The sequence below is a fragment of the Myotis davidii genome, unplaced genomic scaffold (genome assembly GCF_000327345.1).
Source record: "Myotis davidii unplaced genomic scaffold, ASM32734v1 scaffold126, whole genome shotgun sequence".
Lineage (NCBI taxonomy): Eukaryota > Metazoa > Chordata > Mammalia > Chiroptera > Vespertilionidae > Myotis > Myotis davidii.
In genome coordinates this window covers 1,009,671-1,030,676 of record NW_006297660.1, presented here as the reverse complement: position 1 = coordinate 1,030,676, position 21,006 = coordinate 1,009,671, and the positions used below count along the sequence as shown (strand labels likewise).

The following is a 21,006-nucleotide window of genomic DNA, read 5'->3' as shown; positions in this document are numbered from 1 at the left end:
AAAAGTCTGAGTTTTTGAAAAACATAAATTTGAGTCTACCCTTTCCTGTATTTAGGATTTTTATTAATCTTTATTTTTAAACTAGATATGGCAGTATTGGTATACTATAGCCTGCTGGGCTTATAAAGTTCATTATTAGTTTTTCATGCTGTTTTCATGCCAGTTGATCCCATGGTGACAGTTTTAAAATTGAGTATGGTGTAATAGTTACACCACAGGAATTGGCAGACACACAAATTAGGAATCCTGCCACTGGACAGCTAGTTGTTAATAAGTTGCCAACTTACCACTGTAAATTAGCATTTCTTTCATGAATATATTGCTGAAATTTAATATAATATTTTATGGATACATAAGTATGTTTTCTGGCATATTGTATGTAAATACTCAATACAATTTTGTAATCTATCCCCCTTCTATCTCAACTACAGTTCTCATGGAATTTTTAACTATTTTATTATTCTTATACTGACTCAAAACTGAATAATAATGTTTTTTGACCTGAGACTTAAATTAATTTATTTTCCTGTCACAGTTTTCTAATTTATATTTTTTCTTTGAGGCATTTTATGATGGCTGATCTCTGTGGCTTTTTAATATTAATCAATCTCTTCTTAATTTAATTGAAGCTCTTTCTTTTAGATTTTGCCTCCTGTTAAAAAGCTAGCTTAAAACTTTTCCCATTGTCTATACCAGTGGTCGGTAAACTGTGGCTCGCAAGCCACATGCGGCTCTTTGGCCCCTTGAGTGTGGCTCTTCCACAAAATACCGACTTCTGCACATGGGCCACGAAGTTTCAATCGCACTGTACGTGCGCGCCTGCATGTGGTATTTTTGTGGAAGAGCCACACTCAGGGCCAAAGAGCCCCATGTGGCTTGCGAGCCACGTTTGCCGACCACTGGGCTAGACCCTTACACCTTTAGCTCCATCAGATTTCTGATATGGGTTTCCCTCAGAATTGCTGACCTGGAGTGAGGCAGCTCCGGAAGTTGAGGCAATCCATGGAGGGGATTTCACTCTGCTGGAGCAACATTCCAGGCCAAACTGGTGGTAATTCTATACACAAACCACAGATATTTATGTTAACCTGATTGTTTTCATTTCAAACAAGATTGAATAGAAATATTTGATCACTTTTAAAGTCATCTGAAAAAGTTCTTACAAAAATAATATCTCTAAGAAAATAACAATTACCAATTGAGTAGAAAAATTATAACATTTTGGAAAAAAATAAATCTCAAGGAAAACACACTTGCTCAAACAGACACACACCTAGACAATAGTATCTCACCAGAAAAATGTAACAATTCAAAAAAATAGATATATATTTTATATATTTGAAATAAATTTACCACGTCTACTAAAAGTTTGTAAAAATTGAACTACTTAAATTAAGAAAACATATGAAAATATTTGAAATAACATAAATTTGCACAAGTTATTTTAGAAATTACGTTAATGGTTCTGAGGGAAATCTATTGACTAAAAATTATTTTTAAAATATCTCATTGGGTCTCTAGAGGCATGCATTTATTGCATTTATTTTAGCATATGTATAAAAGGCTTTCACATCATATATGTGTAAATTAGTATGCTAATGAAGTTCCTAAAATTATTTTTTCATTATTGTAATTATATATATTAAACATAAAATTTACCAATTTAACTATTTTTCAGTGTATACTCAATGGCATTAAGTACATGGATTTTATGGTGCAACCAGTAACATCATCTCTAGAGCATTTTCATCCCAAACTGAAACTGTACCACAGAGCAAAAACTTCCTCTCCCGAGCTCCTAGAAATTACCATTCTATTTTCTGCCTCTAAGAATTTGCCCATTCTAGGTATTTTATATTGGTGAAAACACATAATAGTTGTTTCTTTTTGCTCTGGCTTATTTAACTTAACATAATCTTTTAAAAGTTCATTCATGTTGCAGTATATATCAGAAATCTATTCCCATTTAAGGCTGAATAATACTGTATGGTACATGTATGCTATTACTAATATTTTGTTTATGCATTCATCTGTCAATGGACATTTGTTTTATGATTACTTTTTGGCTATTGTAAATAATTGCTCTGTGGCCATTGTTGTACAAAGGCTTGTTCAAGTCCTAGCTTTCAATCCATATATGGAATTTCTGTGTTATAATAATTCCATATTTATTCTTTTGAGGAACCACCATACTGTTTTCAGAGTGACTGAACCATTTTATATTTCACCAGCAATACAAAAGGGTTCTGAGTTCTCCACATCCTTGCCAACACTTTTTTTTTTTTTGCGGGGGGGCGGGGGGAGGTTTTGTTTTGTTTTGTTGATACTAGACATCCTAATGGTGATGGAGCCCACAACCAGGGCATATGCTCTGACTGGAATCAAACTGTGACCTCCTGGTTTATAGGTCAACGCTCAATCACAGAGCCACATTTTTAAATGAGAATGTTTGTTTTAAATTATTTTATTTTGAATGATTTTGAAATGCAAATTAAGATTACATTCTCTTATTTGTCCAATATTGCTTTATGGAGGTAACACAATTCAATACATGAATATTTTACTGTATGATTTTTATTTTACATATTTTTATTTTATAACAAGCCTAATTTAAAAAAAAAAGTATTTTAAAGTTGCTTATAATAAAAACTAAAACTAGAAATGCACCATGAAGGCAAACATAGCACAAAACTACTCATCTGTAATTTTTGAATTTATTTAAAACATCAGGTTAAGGAAAGACTAACTGTTATAACCACAAAGATACTCAAATGAACTAATGCCTAAATGCAACATATGATTTGTCTGGATACTTTTACTACATAGACTATTATTGGAAAAATTGGTGAAATTTAAATGGAGCCTAAGAATTATATCATAATATCAATAATACATTAATAATTTTGATAGATGATTTGAGATTATGTAAAACAATCCACTTGTTGGTAGGAAATACAGGCTAATGAACTCAGGAATGGTAGTTCATCAAGGTGACAACTTACTCTCAAATGGTTAAGTTGTTTCAATTTTTTATAAGTTTGTGTTTACATTGTTTAAAAGAGCTTATTTTGCCCTTTAAATTAGTATACCTGTGATTATATTTTCGTTTAATAATTGCAACAATTAGAATCTTCAGTATTATTTTAAATGGAAATAATGAGAATGGGAACTTTTGTTTTGACCTTGCAGAGAAATCATTATGTCTTTCTACACCATATATGATATTAACCACAAATTATCTATACATACATATATATGGCTAATATGCAAAGTCCCTCTGCGGGAGTTCGACCACCAGTAGAAGAAGGGAGGCCCCAGCTGACAGCCATCAGTCAGGGAAGGGAGGCCCCAGCCGGCAGCCAGAAGGCCCCTATTGGCCCTGATCGCCGGCCAGGCCTAGGGACCCTATCTGTGCACAAATTTCATGCACCGGGCCTCTAGTGTAGACTAAGTGACAAATAATGTTTGCAGTAGTTTATAATAAAAATAAAAATTAATGCTAAGACTCTTGTAGATTTTTTTCACTGAAGAGTATGTTAGGAGATGTGTTGAATCCCATGATCTGCCGTAATCATCATTATGATGATGCGCAAATCACTTAATCTCTTGGGTTTCTGGTTTCAACACACCTATAAACAGAGCAGCAGGTGAGATTAAATTTGCAACACCTTTACTTTCTTTACATTTAATACTTCTATACTGACATAGCTAATAAAATAAAAAGATAAACAATAAAAGCATGACACAGAAAAAAAGAAAGATTCACTTGACTTATTTAACCTTTCCCTATAAATCTCTTAAGAAAAGTATTTTTAAATTATTGAGGTATTATTTACATAAAGTGTGTTTTCTTATAAAATTTTGAATATAGTTATGTAATTACTAGAGGCCCGGTGCATGAAAATTCATGCACTGGAGGGGGGCTCCTCAGCCCGACCTGCCCCCTCTTACAGTCTAGGAGCCCCCAGGGACAGAAGGCGACCTAGTGATCAGGGGAAGGGGATGCCCCATCACACCTCTGCTGCTGCTGCTGACAGGAGCACAAGCCTTGCCCAGCCCTGTTTACCTGCGCCTCGGGCGGCTCTGGGTGGCTGGGTGGCTGAGGGGACTGGGGGTCTCTGGAGGCAGGCATGAAGAGCCTTGCCGCATGCCTGCCGCCCCAGTGGGGCAGCAGGGACTGGGCGCCACCATCTTGTGGCTGTGGGCACCGCTATCTTTGAGGGCATGGTAGTCAATTAGCATATTCCCTCCTTATTGGCTGTGGGTGCTGCCATCTTTGCTATAGCATGAGGGTCAATTAGCATGTTCCCTCTTTATTAGATAGTATATATACTTAAACTCATGAATGGTATTTTGCTAAAGTAATTCCATTTATCTTTTTTTCTTATTAATACCATATGCAGTTTGAAGATTTATAATATTATTTCTACACTATAGTGTTGAATTTAACTGTTACATAGTATTTCATTATATGCATCTACCAAATTAGAAACAAAAATAACAACCATTTAGCTGCCCTACTCAAAAAGACTTTGATTCTATTGGTCAACAATAAGAGCCAACGTTTGCTTGTTTATTTTGGCTGGTGCATTTTAAATTCCTATACATGGTACACAGTAGGAACAGATTTATGACCCTGGCCTTCCCTAAAGTTCTGAATCCTGGTTTTTAATTAATTACTATAGTCATTGTCCCTTGGCTTCTTTATAATATAAATTACACCGAGTGAGATAAAGGAAAAGAAGAGTGCAATAAGGTTAGTACTGATGGATTGTTTGAATGTGGTCACCAATTAACCTCAAATTAAGTTCAGAGTAAACTCTCTGTAACACTGCTAGAAGTATAGATAGTATTGTCTTTTTTATCTCTTCCCACTGAACTTCATCTTCATAATTTTCTCATAGAATTATTTATTGCTTGTTTATTTGCTTATTTGATTTAAGACTTTATTTTTTAAAGCAGTTTTAGTTTCACAGTAATATTGAAGGAAAGGTAAAGGTATTTCCTGCATACTCCCTACTCTGGGGCATGTATATTATCAACATCACTGAATAACATGGTAAAATTGTTAGAACTCATGAACCTACACTGATACATTATAATCACTCAGAGTCCATGCTTACATTAGGGTTAACATTGGTATTATATAGTCTATAGTTTCAAACAAAGGTATACTGATAGGTACCCATCATTATGTTATCTACAGAGTGTTTTCACTGCCCTGAAATCCTTTGTGGTCCACCTATTAATCTCTTCCTTCCAACCCCCAATCCCTGCCTATCACAGTCTTTTTACATTTCCCAATAGCTTTGCCTTTTCCAAAGTGTTACATAGTTAGAATAGAATATTCTGTAGCCTTTTTCAGATTGGCTTCTTTCACTTGGTGATATGTATTTAAGACTATTTCATGGCTTCCTGGTTCATTTTTCTTAGCAAAAAATAATATTTTATTGGCCGAGTGCACCATTTATTTATACATTCACCTATGGAAGGACATCTTATTTGCTTCCAAGCTTTAACAATTATACAGGGGTGGGCAAAAATAGCTTTATAATCGTAATACAGATAAATAATATAATAATTAATAAACAATAATACAAGAACAAACTGTTTCACATACACACACCTGTAAAACTCATTTGCCCACCTCTGTAATACAGCTGCTATAAACACCCAAGTGTAGGATACTGTGTGGACACAAGTGCTTTCAACTCCTTTGGGTAAGTTCCAAGGAGCAGAATTGGTAAAAGTATGTTTAATTTTCTAAGAAATCCCCAAAATGTCTTTCAAGTGACTGCACTATTTGCATTTCCACTAGCAGTGAATGAGAGTTCTTATTGTTCCACATTTTTGCCAGCAAGAGTGTTGTCCATGTTCTGGATTTGGGGAATTTGAATAGGTGGGTGGTGGTAACTCATAGTTATTTTAATTTGAATTTTCCTGATGACGAATGATATAGAGTGGCGGTTCTCAACCTGTGGGTTGCGACCCCTTTGGGGGTTGAACGACCCTTTCACAGGGGTCGCCTAAGACCATCGGAAAACACGTATATAATTACATATTGTTTTGTGATTTTAATCAAGTCTAGTTTATCAATTCTTTCTTTCATGGATTATGCCTGTGATTTTGTATCTAAAATGCAATTTGCATACCCAAGGTTTACTCTAGGTTTATTTCCTATGCTATCTTCCATGAGGTTTTAGTTTTGCATTTTATATTTAGGTCTGTGATCCATTTTGATCAAATGCAAATCTGTACCAAGCACATATTTCTGAAGTAACTAATGTATAGTAAGAAATGTATGTTAGCCCCCTGAAATGTCTATTTTCAAATTCCATAAGTCTTATGTCATTTATATTATTTCTACTACTGATATATGTAAACATAATATTAGCACTAAATAAAAGTGGAATATATATAATCCTTTTAAATGTTAAGTAATAAAAGTAAATTAGTTGAGGGTATAGTGTATGCCAGTTATTGCTAGGCAATATATATGCTGTAATTTACACAACAATATTGCAATACAAAGATTGCTATTCCTACTTTGCCAAAAGGAAACTAAAGCTTAGAGAAGCTAGCTATTATATCGAGTTACATAGCTCTTAAATTATTATACAGCTAGAATTCAAATTTAGTACTATATTATCAGAAAACTTGAATTATTTCACTATAGTATTCTAGCATATTAGTAAATAGATGTAAAGCATCACAGAGAAGGCACAACTTTTCTTTATTACATTTTATTTTTGTCGGTAGTACTCTTATTGAATGCATAAATCTACCAGGAATACATTTCAACCTGAAATTCCTTTACTCTTAAGATGCTGACAATCATTTATAAAGAACCCTGAGGTTTCAATTTAGCAGCCAAATTCTTTGAAACTAGGATCTAATCCAGTGGTCGGCAAACTCATTAGTCAACAGAGCCAAATATCAACACTACAACTATTGAAATTTCTTTTGAGAGCCAAATTTTTTAAACCTAAACTATATAGGTAGGTACATTATTATTAACTTAATTAGGGTACTCCTAAGCTGGCCTTGCTAAAAATATCCTCAATCTGATTGAGGTACGTTCGCTGAGGTTGACCCCTTCCAACTCTCCCATCCACATTCGTCTTGTGTACTTATTTTGTCTCTCTCCTTTCAGAAAACCACCTTCTGTGCATGGGCCACGAAGTTTCAATCGCACCGTATGTGCACGTCCGCACATGTATTTTGTGGAAGAGCCACACTCAAGGGGCCAAAGAGCCGCATGTGGCTCGCGAGCCGCGGTTTGCTGACGACTGACCTAATCTATCAGTCTTAGTTTCCATATTTTTAAAGGAAATAATTTTGGAAATCAAAAGTAGATGATGAATGGGCAAAATTTTAAAACTCTTATCAAGCCCCATCTAGATGCACATTAGGGTGCATATCAATTGAAAAACACAATAGCTTCTGCAAAAAGCTCATTTATTTCAATGCAGTTTTAACTATATAAATGCAAAGAGGAATCTAAAGGAAACACTCAGAAATGGAAGTGGCCACATAGATAATAATTACATGTTGATGATATGCTTATGTTGGTGGTTGGACTTCTTTCTCAACCTATTTTCCTACTGGCCTGTTTCTTATGCCAAAACATGTAAGCCAATGGAAATGCATAGAATATTGAAACACACACACACACACACACACACTTACACTCACATAACACACATAGAATTTAAAATATTTCCAAATGAAACATCATATCCTTATTTTTAATTTAATCAACAGAAAGTAAGAACATCTGCCTTTTAAAAAGGTAAGCAGCTGGGATCATGTATACCTAAGTAAAATCATCCAAAAAATGTTAAGTTAAAGCATTAACTTTACCTGTTATTACCTGTTATTTAAGGTAAATAGCAGATGTTCACAAATTTAAAGATAAAAATAAATCAACAATGACATGAAAATACCAAAATATTAAGAAGTCACACTTTAAAACATGGAAAGTATGCTATACATTTAATTCATCTCTGGCCCAAAGCTGTATACAAACTGAAATCTGGCCTATAAAATGTAGATTATTTAATCCCTTTTGGGATTCGATAGAGTTTTCTATATAAACTCAAGATTGTAAATATGAAAAATCTTGTGGTCACCTAAAATAAAAATATAGTTTTCCAGACTAATTATGGTTTTAAACACTTCCATTTCAATAGATTATTACTTTATTTAATTTCTTATAATCATTTTGTCATAGTGCCATTGCTTGCTAAATATAAATAATAGTTTATAAGAATATTTGAAATTCTAAATGTTCTGTAAAATTCAGAATCCAAATAATAACTTATAATAATGAACAGCTAAACAAATTTAGTGATGTAATTTCTGTATAGCCAAATATTCTGAAATGATAAAGTGTAAGAGTTCTGTATTAAACATCTTCAGTTACAGAAATTTGCCTCAAATCTTAAGTAATTTTCAACATTACTTTCTAATGTTGATAGTCTTACAGATTTTCAACACTTAAGTGATATTTGGTTTATAACATAACTATTTAAAAAAAAAACATTATCTTTTTTCCCCCTATGCTTATTTTGCTTAATATCACATAAAATTATAATAGGCTCAAAGTAATTTACTTTCATATGTTGTGCCTTTTAAAAAAAAACCTTGAATTTGGGGAATGGTTAGAAGTTTTAAGCAAATATATACAATTTCTGTAATGATTTCTCAAAGGAGTTAACAATTGCATTCAATTTTTGCCTGAGAAAACTGATATGTATCATTAGTCATATCTTCAGTCCATTGTATTCATCTCATTTTGTTTAGGGATTATAACACATTTTAAGTAATTGTTAAATTCAGTGGGGAGGGTTTAGTTGGACTATCATCAGTGGCTGCAGAAGCTGAAGTAGTTATTTATTCTTATAGACAGAGAAAGTTATTGACAACCTCACTTTTTTTTCTTGTTTTATCTGAATGAAAATTCATCTCATTTTCTTCTCCCTTGACTAATGACTAAAGAATGCAAGAAACAACTTAGCTGAAAAATGAAATTAAGCTATTGAATTTTAATGGTGTGTTGTCTTTATTTTTATGTTAAGAGGATCATGAATGAAATTAAGTGTGAAATTATATGGAAATATATTGAACTATTTTTTTTCAACTAGCAATTGGTTTTATTTTATTAAAAACAGAATGAATATAATTTGAAAATGAGAAAAAAGGACAATGAGAATAATTTTAAGGGGATTAAAAGAGAATAATTATATCAAGCCTTTTGTACTTAGCAATGAAGTCAAAGTACAAACAATGCAGAAAACTCCAGAAAATTACAATTTAGGAATTTGTCAAGGTGATAACAGTGGTACATAGGAAGTATCTAAATTGAAGTGTAAAAAATAAATACAAAATTAATATAGGAATTGATTTTAATAACCCCACTTTTATTCATTTTCAAATTGTAGAATATAGTACTAACAACACTGAAAACCATCTATCCCCTTGTCATATGACCACCAGTTATCCACATCAATATTTTTTCATAGAATTTAGACAAAGGGAATGAGGTGGCCTAGGCATACTTGAAAACAGTAACTTTAAATATAGTTTAGAGTTATGATATTTAAAAGGAAATATGAAAAATCTTGAGATTAAAATTAAATTTTAAATCATTTCCAATATGTCAGAGTATATGTAAAATATTTTTGTGAACAAGCTGATGAGACTTCAGATAAACAAAAATTATGAAGACTATGGGCAACCAAAAGTGGAATGGGTCACTGTGATAGCTACACCAACCACCAGAACTGCAGTAGACAATGAATGTAGTATAGGAGAAAGCTGAGATGGAAGTTAGTGTTGATTTCAACTTCATTTTGCACTCATTGGATATTTTGTTCGATTTCTCCTCCACAATCAGCTGTGTAGATTGGCTTCTCTTACCTACCTCCCCACTTACATCTCTATTAATAGCACAAGCAAAACATTCAATCACATATCTTCCTGGAAAAGATTATGGCTCTCAAATTGAGTATTAGTAATACCAGTATCTGTGCATTAGAGTGGACCTGGGACCACATTACCTTCCCATTTCCCATGCGTGTGCAACTTATGTTGAAATTCTCGATTCCAATAGACATATACTATTCTTGCTGGAAGACAACGTTTCATAAATTTCTCACATTTTTTTTTCACTTCTAGGTATTAACACACCCAATTTGCTTAGGTTAATTTACATTCCAGGAGAGTACAGATAGAAACTAGCCGGCTACCCAGGGGCGTTCCAGGAAGGGAGAATCCCCATGCAGGTTTCTTTAGATTCCAGAGAATAAAGGTAAAGCTAGGAATTCCCGTGCGGTTTCCTGAGCTCAGTGTCTCTCAGCTGTGACACCGGCTCACATGCACAGCTGATCTGTGAGGCTGCATCACGCCCCTTGGGACTTGGGGAACAAGGGAAACTGATACAAACCTGAAGCTTTGGATGTCTTCTCTGCTTCACCTAGTAAACCGTCTCAATCTATTTGTGTTCATCGTGTCTTTAGTGGCCAAATCTATGAAATGGGGCAAGCCCACCTAGCGGCTGCCATAACGCACCACTCAGGGTCTGTTTGACAATCCTCTTTGAAAAGCATGCAGTCCTTACGCTCACTTATTGGTCAGGCTTGTGAGGAAGGAGAAAAGTCATTTAAGCCTCTAGTGAACCTTTTACTCAAATGTAAAAGAATTGCAAAATGTCACTAGCACTTTCGAAAATCCCACAGCACTAAAAAAGAAGAACCTCATTTAATAAATAGAGCATCCCTCTCTGGGGCACCAAGAAATAAGTCACAGAGAGTAAAGAACTTTAGAATAATTAAATTAAAATTTCTAAGGAAGTGGAAAAATGTAGGACATTTTTATAAAAAGAATAATTTGAAAGATGTATTTTATTTCACATGATAAATAGTCAAAGCCAATGTTAAAAGGGGGTGATATGAATAAAACAGTGAAGGATAAATCCAGAAGGCCTAATACACTTCTAATAGAAAACCTGTTGGCAAAATTGCAGGTGAGCTCTTTTCCCCCCGCCCTTTGCCTACCTCCACCCACCTCCATTTCTTCTTATGCCACAACTCTCTTCTTCTTGGGACAATCACAGGTCATTAGCTCCAAGTCCAGGCCCAGAAAGGCACATTCCCCTGAGGAAAAAAAAACAGCTGGCAATCCACTGTTCTCCTTTATACAATTCTCTCCTCTCAGGTTTTAGTCCATTCACTTCTCCTGGTTTGCGTACTGATTTGTCCTTGGCAATATGTGTGGTTTTTTGTTTGTTTGTTTGTTTGTTTGTTTGTTTGTTGGGTAATCTATTTGGCTGTTCTATATTTTTTCAGTGGGAATGTTGTCCTGTTTATTATTAACTATGATAAAATGCAGGTGTCTATAATGACTTATCATATAGTTTCAGAGACAAGTTTAGATTCACATTTCTCTCCCTAGCTATTACTAAATAAATAAATAAATTTGTATCCCAGTAATTCATGTAGATATCATATTTCACTGATTCAATCTCACAGTTAACTGAAATTTCTAACTTGCAGCATGGTCTTTTTCAATATGAAGAATGATTTTATGTGCATTTATACTTATAATATAGGGTGATCAATCCCCACTTTTTATTATGGGCTTCTAATTCAATTTTACTCCATCCAGAATGTTCAGCCTTTTCAAATCAGTAGCACAAAATGAACTCGTTAGTTCTCATGTCTGTGGCATTTGACTTTTTTATGTCCATCCCTCCTACAAATAAATAATTCTGTGTGTGTGTACAGTCAAATGTTCAGAGTCCAAAAGAACAGAATACTTCTTATCCTCAAAATAAATATATTTGTAGCTCCATAAAGACATAAAAATAATAGTTTAAAATTTGTCTAGGTGTTATAAAATTAGGTGCATATATGCATATGCATACAAACACACAAGTTAGAATTCTGTTTTAAACACAAATTAGGAAGGGAAGAGAAGTCAAGTTAGCCTTTCAAAAAAGCTTGAAAATGGGCTTTATATAGGATATAAGGCATAAATAGGAACTTGATAGAAGAGTAAGAATTTATAGGGTGGGTACATCAACTTAGTGTGGAAGGATACAAGTTATAGAGGCATGATATTTTCTGGTAAGTTTGTAAAATAGGTTTTATAATTTGATGAAGATATGAATGTCTCAGCCAAATGAACAATCTCCTTTTTTGTTAATACATTTTTATTGATTTCAGAGAGGAAAGGAGAGAGAGAGAGAGAGAGAGAGAGACATCAATAATGAGAGAGAATCGTTGATTGGCTGCCTCCTGCATGCCCCCTACTGGGGATTGAGCCCACAACCTGAGCATGTGCCCTTGACCAGAATTGAACAGGGGACCCTGCCGTCCTCAGGCTGACATTCTATACACCAAGCCCAACCAGCTAGGCTAGGGCAACAACCTCAACAATCTCCTCTCTTGACTAGGACATTTACTTGATTTATTTAGTTATTTATTTCTGACCAGACTGTAAAACAAAGAAAGTCGAACTAGACTAAGCATTCTTTTTTTAAATTTAGTGGTCTATGGCTATATTTTAGAGGATAATTGAGCCCCCTGATATCACATATCATTGTATTTTACACACAGACACACAAACGTGCAAATTTTTTCCTAGGGTAGGGGTTCCTATCCCTTTTTAGATTATCATTTCATTCAGTGCCTTAAAAATAACAATAAATGTAAAGTTCCAAACTTGTTTTAATTTTTCTCCTCCTTGACCATAACCCCTAGAAAGAACATGTAGCTGCCTGGTCCTTCTCTTTTGGACATCCAATTAGGTACTTGTTACTCTATAGATTTCAAGATAAAAGCACCTTTATAAGCCTTAGAAACTCAAGAGATTTTGCCTCTAGCAAAAGTCTTTAAAACCTCTAAATCCTAAAATAGCACAATTTAGTTTGTCTTCAATGTAGTTTATCTTCGTTCAATATAGTTCAAGAAATACTTATTTAAGTAAACTCCTTCAATAAATACCTATCCCCAGCCTTCTCTCCTCACATTATTTATCACTGCACCTTTATGGGCACAAAGGAAGGAGGAAATATTCTCAGCTGCCACTGTAGCCCAGAGGAAAGGGGTGATCATTTGTTATTTTTTCTCTAATTTCTTTTATCTTATTAATCAAAATAAATCTTATGGTTTTAAGTATTTTGCATTTACTTACATTTTTAGACATGTATTTATAGATACATTCCTATATTTTAAATCCAAAATGCTTAAGAAGACTCCTTGAAGTTGTGAGGGAAAATAGGTATACAATGTTCAATGTCATTTGCACACCTCAAGATTTTTTTTTAATTCAGTGATTTTCAAAACTGTAAGAAGGAAGATGCCAGGCTTCTAGAAGAATATAAACCTTATCTAAAATATTTTCCAACAACTCTCTAAAAGGATAAATTAATTATTAGAAAGAATGTTTTTAGTGTATATTATACATGACATTTAAGGACTTGAGGGAGATGATATCCTGTAAAATATATGTCTATGCAAAACTTAAATAAATGTCTTCAATGTAATCTCAATATCTTTACAGTGCTAGCAAAGAAATGTACTCTTCTTAAGACACTTTAAGGTATAAGTCAGCAGTAGTTTAGCAGGAGATGTCTTGAATTTTATAGACAAAGAAAAGAAATCTGACCTGTTGTAGGGTCCTGAGTAATCCCTCATTTCTTTAAGGAGAGCCCCCAGTACTTTAGGACCAGCCCAGATTAGACTCACCAGTCAGGGTGGCCCATGAAACAAGGCCAATTTTCAACTGGTTGCACTCTTGGGAGACCAGATGGGAAGAGGAATCTCCAGTTATTGAACCCAGACCTCACTAAGGTTCTTTTTTTCTCTTGGAGGAGATCTTTAGAGAACCCTCTCAAATGTGGAAAATAAATCACTTATTTTTTATGCCAGACACCAACCATATAGACATCATTGTCCATCCATTGTTTCATCCTCTGTGCTTTTCTCTGGCCCCAGAAAGAAAGTGTTCAGGAAAGTATTTATCAATCTAAATAATATATTTGTTGATGGCCAGAGGGATGGAGGACAGGGACTGGGTGGAGGTGGGCAAAGGAGGGGAAAATGGGGACATCTATAATAGTATCAAAAATAAAAATAAAGTTAAAAATAATAAATTATATATGTGGGTTATTTTTAAATGACCATAAATATTTTTACAATCCATTCCATTGTTAAGCTTTATTTCTCATTTCTATTTTTTATAGAAAGTAATGGTTTCATTTGGATTCATAACACTTCACTTATATTTTTCTATATTATCAATCCTATATAATAAAAGGCTAATATACACATTGACCGAACTGTGGAACCAGTGGTGCAATGATGGGTCACTATGATGTGCACTGACCACCAGGGGGCAGACGCTCAACGCAGGAGCTGCCCCCACCCACAGGCCCCAGGCCAGGCAAGGCGGATGACAGTGCCCCCCCCCCCCAATCGCCCCTCTGGTCACCCCACAGATCGGTGCTGATCACCCGCCAAGTGTAGGGACCCTACCCTGCATGAATTTTATGCACCCGGCCTCTAGTATTAAAATAATATTCAGTCTTCTCTGTAACTTTCGTATATTCCATTTCAAGAGTTCCCACCTTTTTTTCCTTTTCCCTCCAGGCTCAACAAAATGAGTAACCACTTATTTATTTCTGACCAGACTGTGTTTACGTGCTTTAACATGTTTTCAGCTGCTTCCTGGTACTGGGCTGTCTTCTCTAAAATGTCTTATTGGTTGTAAATTTAAAGTTATTTCATTGAATTCCTTCTTTTACATCTGATATTATCTTACTCACTAGAGCAGAAAGAGCAAAATGCTAATGAGGATGCTACCAGAATAGCATAGCATATTTGCCACAATCTGGATTTTTAAAAAAACAAATATAGAATTTATTGGCTATTTGGAAGAACAGCAGGCATAAAATTATAACTGTGCATTAGCAAATCTATTTAACAATTTCTAGATTTTTTAAAGTTAATGAACACACACAAAAATAGAAGTTGTTAAATTGGAGAATGAATGTTACAGTCATTGTGAAGCTTTCATCAAAATTTATCCTTCAAAGAGCTAGCCCAGCCATTTAATCGCAATGTAATCTTACTAATATAATTCTAATTTTTCAAAATTTTCCCAGTTTTCCTCATTTTGTTATTATTGTTGACGCTATTACAGATGTCCCCATTTTCCTATTCTTTGCCCACCACCCAGCATCATGCTCCTCTTCCCTCTGGCCACCATCACACTGTTGTCTATACCCAAGGGCTTTACATATATGTTCTTTGACCAATCATGTCAGCTTCTTTTATCCAGTCCTCTGCTATCCCCTCCCCTCTGACAGCTGTCATCTGTTTCATGTATCAATGCCTGTTTCTATTTTGTTTGTCAGTTTATTTTGTTCATTAGCTTCCACATATAAGGCAGATCATATGATATTTGTTTTTCTCTGACTGGCTTATCACTCAGCATAGTAATCTCCAGGTCCATCCATTTTTGAAATATAACCAAATACCAACAATTACCAATATCCAAAAGGCATCAATATTTCTGAGTGAGAAAGAATCTCGCACAATATAAGTTTTTCCAAACTAGTACTCAAACTTTTACAGGCAGAACTGATAGATATTTATTCACTTTTTAAGACTTGCTCTTCATTTTTCTTTAAATGAAGAGTGAAGATATCACATTTTTTATAGATTATCCTTTTGGTAACAAATTACATATTTTTCCTGTACTTCGTAAGTATATCATTGTAATTTCTCATTTAATGTGAGGAACTGAAAAATAAAAGTGAACTGATATTAAGTGGTAAAGTTTCCATCAACATAGTACCTATCCTGAAATGTAATCTTACTTTAATTCTGTGAGATAAAAAATCGATTGGATCTTGATTTCTTCTTTTAGTCTAAAAATCTATCTATATATAAAAGGCTAATATACAAAGTGTCCCCTCGGGAGTTCGAGTGGGAGAATGGGAGTTTGTTCACTCGCTATGATGTGTGCTGACCACCAGGGGTTGGCGCGGAACATGGCGATGACCAGCAGTGGCAGCGGGGTGCTGAGGGAGCTAGGGAAGGAGGAGGCGGGGAGGCGGGGAGGTGGGGAAGTGGGGAACCTGATCAGCTCTGATCGTGGGCCAGGCCTAGGGACCGTACCCTTGCATGAATTTTGTGCACTGGGCCTCTAGTAAAAAATAAAATAAAGACAGCCTTAAACTATATATTGCCACAAGACCACTTTTACCTTATAAAATTGTAGACAAATTATCTTAAGATGAATGTTATGCATGAAATGTAAAATTATCAGAAACATGCCACATTTTAAATGATCAGATTTCATTAAATGATCTGCACTTAAAATGTGACTTTAAATTCAATGGATTGTTCAGCTTTAATTATGAAACTGCTCAGTATAAGCAGTGAGTTATAATTAACCACATCTAAATAAAAAAGTTAAATCAGGAAAATGACTTTTAAATGTGCAGCCCAGCACCAGTTGTTCTATTTTCATTAATTGTCATGTATCTTGCCATGTCCTTTATCTGCTTGTGAATTTACAAGGAACATAGCAGGTTGTGAATTTTTAATAGGTTTTCCTCAAGGAAAGAAAAGGTCAGCATTAACATAAAATTCTTCTTAAAGATTTGTGGCACAAATGTTTCACACTGAAGAACAGGTGTTACTGAGGAACTAAAGCCTCAATAATCTGACATTTTTTCTCCATTTAAAGAAAACTTAATGTCTCACATAATAAAATAGCACAAGGTCAAATCAATATAAAAGTTATTTCAAAGTAGATGCTGTAAGGTATTTGACACATAATTCATAATCCCACCTCTCAGTAATAGAAACAACTGATTTTATTCAGTTAAATGTTTAATAAATTCAAGTATTGATAACTAACATCCTATATCATAAAAGGTTAGTATGCAAATAAACTGAATGGCAGAATGACCAGTTGCTATGATGCGCACTGACCACCAGGGAGAAGACACTCAATGCAAGAGATGCCCCAGGTGGTCAGTGCACTTCCATAGGAGGAGCGCCGCTCAGCCAAAAGCCAGGCTGGCGAGCGCAATGGCGGTGGCAGGAGCCTCTCCCACCTCTGCTGCAGGTGGGCGGTAAGGAGCGAGGGGTCTCCGAATGCAAGAGCCCTGGACTGCAAGAGGGATGTATGACTGCGGGCTTAAGTCGGCAGGTGGACATCCCCAAGGGTTCCTGGACTGCAAGAGGGTGCAGGCCGGGCTGAGGGACCCCACCTCCCAGTACACAAATCTCGTGCACCAGGCCTCTAGTTCAAATATAAAGGTGAAGAGCAACAAGAAAGCTACAGCTTTTAGTATTAACATTCATCTGATGTTACTTAATACAGTGGTCGGCAAACTCATTAGTCAACAGAGCCAAATATCAACAGCACAACGATTGAAATTTCTTTTGAGAGCCAACTTAAACTATATAGGTAGGTACATTGTTATTAACTTAATTAGGGTACTCCTAAGGCTTAGGAAGAGCCACACTCAAGGGGCCAAAGAGCCACATGTGGCTCACGAGCCGCAGTTTGCCAACCATGGACTTAGTAAATGAGTTGTAATGTGAAATAAACACACATGAGGGAGAGAGACAATACCAGGGAAGAAGTAATTAAAGTAATAAAAAACAACTTAAAAAGAAGAGGGGAGCTTAGGCAGGGGACTGTGATTAAAGAACTTTCTGCATTGCTCTTTTTCTTTTTTTTTTTGCTCTTTTTCTTTAACTGTTAGGAAATCATCAATATCAACATCAATGTTATTGTTAGTTCTTGTCTCCCACTGTTCACCTACAGGAGGGAGCAACTCCCCACATCTCAAGTGTAGAAATGCATCTCTCGGCATTATAATAGTGTCTGTTGCTTCTTTACTGTCTAGTTCTCAAATACGTTTATTTAAAGAAGATTCTGATAAACATATGCTAATGGCAAGCCCCCAAACATGGTTACTTTGGTCCTTTAATCTAGTGTTAGTGATCAGCTGTTTCCCTTTTTAAGAAAATTTACTTTTTAGCCGGCCGGCGTTCTTCAGTGGTTGAGCAGTAACCTGTGAACCAGGAGGTCCTGGTTAGGCCATATGCCCTTGGTTGCGGGCTAGATCCCCAGTGTGAGGTGTGCATGAGGCAGCCAATCAATGATTCTCTCTCATCATTGATGTTTCTATCTCTCCTCCCTTCCTTTCTGAAATCAATAAAAATATATTTACAAAAAAATAAATTCACTTTTATGTATGCTCTAATGGTTCAAGAAAATTTTACTGTAAGTCTAGGTCTTTAGGCCAAAAGGTATAAATTCACAGGTTTAATTTATTTCTCTTAATTATGAGGAGGTTGAAATCCTCTTATTTCTCAAAACCACAGTCCAACTTCCAATCCTCATCTTTTTGATTCCCTAATACCATGTTCAATTTTCTAATCCAACAGGACTCCCAGGATGTGAAATTTAATTTCCACTCTCTGTAGTATATAAGTGAAAGCAAAAATCCTGCTGTGATTCATAGTCCAAAATGGAGCATTATTAAAATTAAAATCTCACCAATACTAGCAACTTTTTTTCATGACTAACTGAATAAAATAGAACTGGTATTAATGATTCCCAACTTGCCTTATACCCTCTCTACTCCAAATCTATGTTCTATATTCATCCGGTATTTCCCCAGGAGGTGTAAAATGCAAGAAAATTTCCAAGTTTAAACCTCTTTTCATGCTTTATCAAGTAACTTATGTGTTATATACTTAAGGAAACACTCCCTCATTTCTGTGGGCTAGTTTATGGGTTGTTCAGTGAATTTCCATTACATACAGTGTTTGAATCTTCCATATAACTAATATGGAATTGCTGCTTTACATTTAGAAGTACCTGATTCTTCTGAGAATAAATAAACTTTTCTCAATTAAAAATGTTGAAAGATTAGACAGTAGACATTATAACTGTCTACTACAAACCACAAATATATATGAACAAATGATTGATAATATCAATAATCTTTTCTTGAATTATGTTGATTCCCAGACAGAGTAAGAAATATGCAATGCTTATGCTTGCCATTTGGAAAATTACCCAGTGTTTCACATCCATATAATTGGAAAGTTGCCCGGCAACTACGTGCAATTTCAGTTACTAAAAAGCATCAATCTTTTGATTTTTTGAGAGTGTTTCTCTGGACAACACAGTCATTAGTTACTTCTAAGAGCTTTTTACTTAAAAGCAGGTGTTTGTTTCTTGAGTTTTCTCAACCTTGCTTTGTTGTTTATGAATAGTAAAATATGCCATAAAAATTGTCACCTGATGTCTTTTCCTCCAAAGCATATGTCAATCTGGGGTTTACTTTATCCATTAGGCCTGTAATAATGAGTAATTTTCCAGAAATAAAAAAAAAAATGGAGTCTGATCCAAATATGATGGCTAAGTGCTAATTACTGCAAACTATTAGGCAAAAAGCAGACTGCTTTTGTAGACCCAACAATACTAGTAATACAATATATTAGGCATATTTGTGTCTCAAAATATTTATTTAAGGTAAACAGTTTTGATATTCATATAAAATGTTTTCACAGTTACGTTCATTTACAAGCTCCCATTAATGAAACTTTCAAATAAAGAAACAAAATTCTATTTTAAAGATAAAATAATCAGTTTATATTTTCACATGTAATTAGATCAAAATGCGTGTTGATATGCCATCTAAAGAGCAAAAATCAAACCTATTTAGGTAAATTTGTCTCTATAATTTTTTTGCATAATTGAAAAATATAGTCTCCAATTTTTAATTCTCTAAGCTACATGTCAGTGTGCTTATAATGAATTATTACTACATTTTATATGAATATTAAAAAACACTTTCACAATATCTAAATTATTATAAATGCTTTATAGTTTTTATCTAATAAAAAATAAAAATAAATTTTAAAAGCATACTCGTTTATTGCAAATAATCAAACTGTGATCTTAACATAGAAAATGTTTATTGATTGGATGGTACAATTAAAGAGATATTTATAGTTCTCGTGTTTTACAAAGCCATGCTCTGTTCCTTCCATGGCGAGCCCCTCCCCTCGGGGTAAGAATTCCATGGGAGCAAATGGATATTTACAACTGGAACATGTATGTCCTTTTTGAGACTGTACTTGAGATTCTTGGGACCCATTTTCCCTACTCAAACATCCCTGCACTTGCTTCTTGGTCCAAGGAGGGTCTCTTTTCCAGGCCTGCTACCTTAAGGCCAGATTCACCCACTGTTATATTCACCTCTAACCCAGGCACGTGCCCTGACCAGGAAACAACCAGTGACCTCTTGGTTCTTAGGTTGACGCTCAACCAAGGAGGCACACTAGCTGGGCTCAACTCTCATTTAAAAAACTAAAATAACTGACCCCATTATTCAGTGATGGGACATAAGAAACTCTTTGAATTCTTTCAACATTATGTGCCTTTAGACAGTATACTCTTTTTTTATTATTCCTAGCTTCATTCAGACCAAGATAAAGGAGATGGATCACTCAAATATATTTTATCTGGAGATGGAGCTGGTACTCTTTTTATTATTGATGAAAAAACAGGTGACATTCATGCCACAAGAAGAATTGATCGAGAAGAAAAGGCCTTTTATACTCTACGTGCACAAGCTATTAACAGAAGAACTCTGAGGCCAGTAGAACCGGAGTCTGAGTTTGTGATCAAAATCCATGATATCAATGACAATGAGCCAACATTCCCAGAGGAAATTTATACAGCTAGTGTTCCTGAAATGTCTGTCGTAGGTAAGTTTATTTAAAACATCTATGGTGTTTTTCAAAAACTATTAAAAAATCAAGAAATTCTCAAAATATTATGACCACTTAATTGAAATCACCATTGACTCCTACAAAAATCATACATAATATCCTCACTTAGGACAGGAGTTTTTGTATTTGTAAATCTTACAATAAAAATAAGTGGACACTTTCCTCA

At 34.8% G+C, this 21,006-nt stretch overlaps 1 protein-coding gene across 1 annotated transcript in view; it reads left to right on the top strand.

Moving 5' to 3' along the window:
* The window catches only part of CDH10 (cadherin 10), a 68,969-nt gene that overhangs the window by 5,850 nt on the left and 42,113 nt on the right, over positions 1 to 21,006 (top strand). The window contains exon 2 of the mRNA XM_006773312.2: positions 20,522 to 20,816. Within this exon, the coding sequence (XP_006773375.1) occupies positions 20,522 to 20,816 (295 nt within the window). The remainder of the gene's footprint in view (positions 1 to 20,521; positions 20,817 to 21,006) is intronic.